Source organism: Chrysochloris asiatica, unplaced genomic scaffold (genome assembly GCF_000296735.1).
Source record: "Chrysochloris asiatica unplaced genomic scaffold, ChrAsi1.0 scaffold00104, whole genome shotgun sequence".
NCBI lineage: Eukaryota > Metazoa > Chordata > Mammalia > Afrosoricida > Chrysochloridae > Chrysochloris > Chrysochloris asiatica.
This window is the reverse complement of record NW_006408622.1, coordinates 9,996,681-9,999,759: the sequence shown is the minus strand read 5'-3', so window position 1 is coordinate 9,999,759 and position 3,079 is coordinate 9,996,681. Positions and strand designations below refer to the sequence as shown.

Below are 3,079 nucleotides of genomic sequence, written 5' to 3'. Positions count from 1 at the left end.
TTTTTTTTTTTTTTTTTACCATGCAACAAAACCTTTATTAACACTTTGAACAGGTTCAGCTATTACTGAAACTGGCAATTTCTAAACTTAAATTGGGGCAAATGGCTATAGTGCAGAGTAATGCCATCACTTGGCATCACGGATATGAGACTTAAGAATTAACAGCCACCCCTCAGACGAAGGACAAGGTGCAGAGTTGACTCTTTCTGGATGTTGTAATCAGAAAGAGTGCGGCCATCTTCCAGCTGCTTGCCTGCAAAGATGAGCCTCTGCTGGTCAGGGGGAATGCCTTCCTTGTCCTGGATCTTGGCCTTGACATTCTCGATGGTGTCACTGGGCTCCACTTCCAGGGTGATGGTCTTGACAGTCAGGGTCTTTACAAAGATCTGCATTTTGACCTATTTGCGAAGTGGGAAAAACACTACGGATAAAACCGAGGAATCAAGCTGCAACCACAAATCTCGGCGGCACCCGTCGCCTCTCCATGGTGTTCTTAATAGCCTCAAATGCATGTGAGGGAGTCCTGGCTTGGCGTTGTGGATTAATGCGCTGGACTGCAAAGTCAGCTTAAATCACAAGAGGGGCTATTCAAGCTCACCAATTCACTCCTCGGAAACACTATACAGGGTCGCTATGGGTCGGAACCGATTCGACGGCACTTAACAACAATGCATGTGAAAGTTGGACAATGAATAAGGAAGACTGTAGAAGAATTGATGCACTTAAGTTATGGTGTTGGAGAAAAGTATCATGGACTTATTAGAACAAACAAATCTATATGGAAAAAAATACAGCCAGAATGCTCCTTAGAAGCCAGGATGGTGAGATTTTCTTCGTCTCTCACACTTCGGACATGTTATCAGGAGGTATCAGTCACTGGAGAAGGACATCATGCTTGGTAAAGTGGAGGGTCAGCGAAAAAGAAGACCCCTAACAAAATGATTGGCACAGTGGCATCAGTAATGGGTTCAGGAGTAACAGTGATTGTCAGGATGTCTCGGGGCCAGACAGTGTTTCGTTCTGTGGTACATAAATAAGATCACTTTGAGTCATAACCCACTCACCAGCACCTTTAAGAAAAAGAAGGGAAGGAAAGTGGCTATAAAGGAGAAAAGAAAGGAAAGGGGATTTTGTTCCTCATACTGGAGTGCCCTGAGCAAGCTTGAGAGATGATACAGAGCCAGGCTGACATGACGCTTAAGATGCAGGAAAGGTGGACAAAGGATTGTTTCTAGAGTACAGGCTAGGCTGGGAGGATCTGGCTTGCTCGTCCTCTGGTAAGGGACTGCTTAGCTTCCACTGCTGTCTTAAGGTCAGATCTGCTGGCTGTGGGTCCTGGACCAGGACGTTGTTGGTCCCTAACAACTGGCTAAGGTTAGGTTGTTGTTGTTGTTAAGTGCCATCGAGTCGGTTCCGACCCATAGCGACCCTGTACAGGGTTTCCGAGAGTGTAAATCTTTACGGGAGTAGAAAGCCTCATCTGTCTCCCGCGGAGCAGCTGGTAGTTTCGAACCACTGACCTTAAGGTTCGCAGCCCGATTCGTAACCACTACGCTACCAGAGGTCAGGTAGCGTGTATTTATCGCCCGCGCCTGCGCAACACCACGCTCGGCGGAGCGTGAAGCCCAGTTTGCCCACCCCATAATCCTTCGCGTCGTTCTGGAGGCGCGCTCTCTGAGAGCGCTAGGCCTCGCCTCCGGATTTGAACAAGGTGAGGCAGAGGGTGTCGCTTAGGTTTGTGGGAAATGTAGTTCATATGCCATGCTGGAGCCACAGTTTAGCCGGACTGTGGGAGAACGCGCCTGCCACAGTGCCGTGAGCTCAGCTGTTGAGCTGTGTCCTGCTGCCTCCACGTGGTGGCTGAGAGGTTATGCCCTGATCTGGGAACCATGCCGAGGGCTGGGGACGCAAAAAGAGCAGGGACTTTAGGGAAAGGGTTGTACTGAGGACCTCCGAGAAGCCTTTCTAGAGACTGAGGCCCCGATCTGGGCACGGAAAGAGTGTACTAGTGAAGAAAACTGCAGTGTAGGCCTGCTATGAGAATTAAATGAAATCAGAACTGATGGCTGAACATCGTTATTGTCACTAATAGTACCGTATGCGCTTACAGCGTAAGCACTTACTATGTGCCAGGCACTGCTCCAAGTGATGTATTTGTATTAGCTCATTTTATCCTCCCAGCAACAATTTGAAGTACTATCGGTGTATTTTATTAGGAATGAAGCTGAGGCTCAAAACCCCCAAAAAAGCAAACTTCTGATGGTCCTAGGATTTTTTTTGGCTGTAATCTTTACAGACGGAACGACCAAACTTTAGATTAATAATAGTCAAGATTTGGGACACCCAGGGAGAAGTTGAGACCCAAAGGAGGAAAATATCATGCTCACTGCCACTCAGCTGGTCAGGGGCAGAGGTGAGATTTGAACCCAGGCTGTTCGGCTTCAGAACCTGGTCTCTTTTTCACTACAAATATAACACACTCTGGTGTGGTGCTGTGGGCTGATGGGCTGGACTGCAAAGTCTGTGGTCTCCTTGGAAACCCTATATGGGTCAGAACCGACTGGATGGCACTTTAAAACAGCAAAGAGCTCTGGCAGCATAGTGGTTATGAGTTGGGCTACTAACCTCAAGGTCAGCAGTTCGAAAGTAAACTACTAGCCGTTCCGCGAGTAAAAGATGAGGCTTTCTGCTAAAGATTTACAGCCTCGGAAACCCTGTACAGACAGGGTCCCTATGAGTCGGAACCAGCTGTCTTGATGGCACTTACCAAGAAGTGGCTCTGTGGATTAGTTGTTGGATTGCTAACCGAAAGGTCAGTGGTTCAAACTCACCAGCTCCTTTGAAGGAGAAAGATGAGGTTGTCTGCTCTCGTGAAGGGAACCCCTATATAGGCCACTAGGAGCTGGAATAGATTTTATGGGAATGGCTTTGTTTGTGGATAGTCAATCTGTCAAGAAGTCCAGATGATACATTGGGCTAAGCATTAGGCTGGTAACTAAAAGGTTGGCAGTTTGAATCCACTAGCTGCTCCTCAGGAGAAAAATGAGGCAGTCTGCTTCTATAAAGATTTATAGCCTTG

General features: G+C 47.5%; 1 protein-coding gene across 1 annotated transcript; it reads right to left on the bottom strand.

Annotated features, from left to right (window-relative positions):
- On the bottom strand, nucleotides 1–392 carry LOC102820412 (polyubiquitin-B-like). Its single transcript, XM_006867339.1, has one exon. It carries the CDS (start codon nucleotides 390–392, stop codon nucleotides 159–161), a length of 234 nt encoding a protein of 77 aa, XP_006867401.1. The 3' UTR covers nucleotides 1–158.
- Between the last annotated feature and the right edge of the window lie 2,687 nt (nucleotides 393–3,079).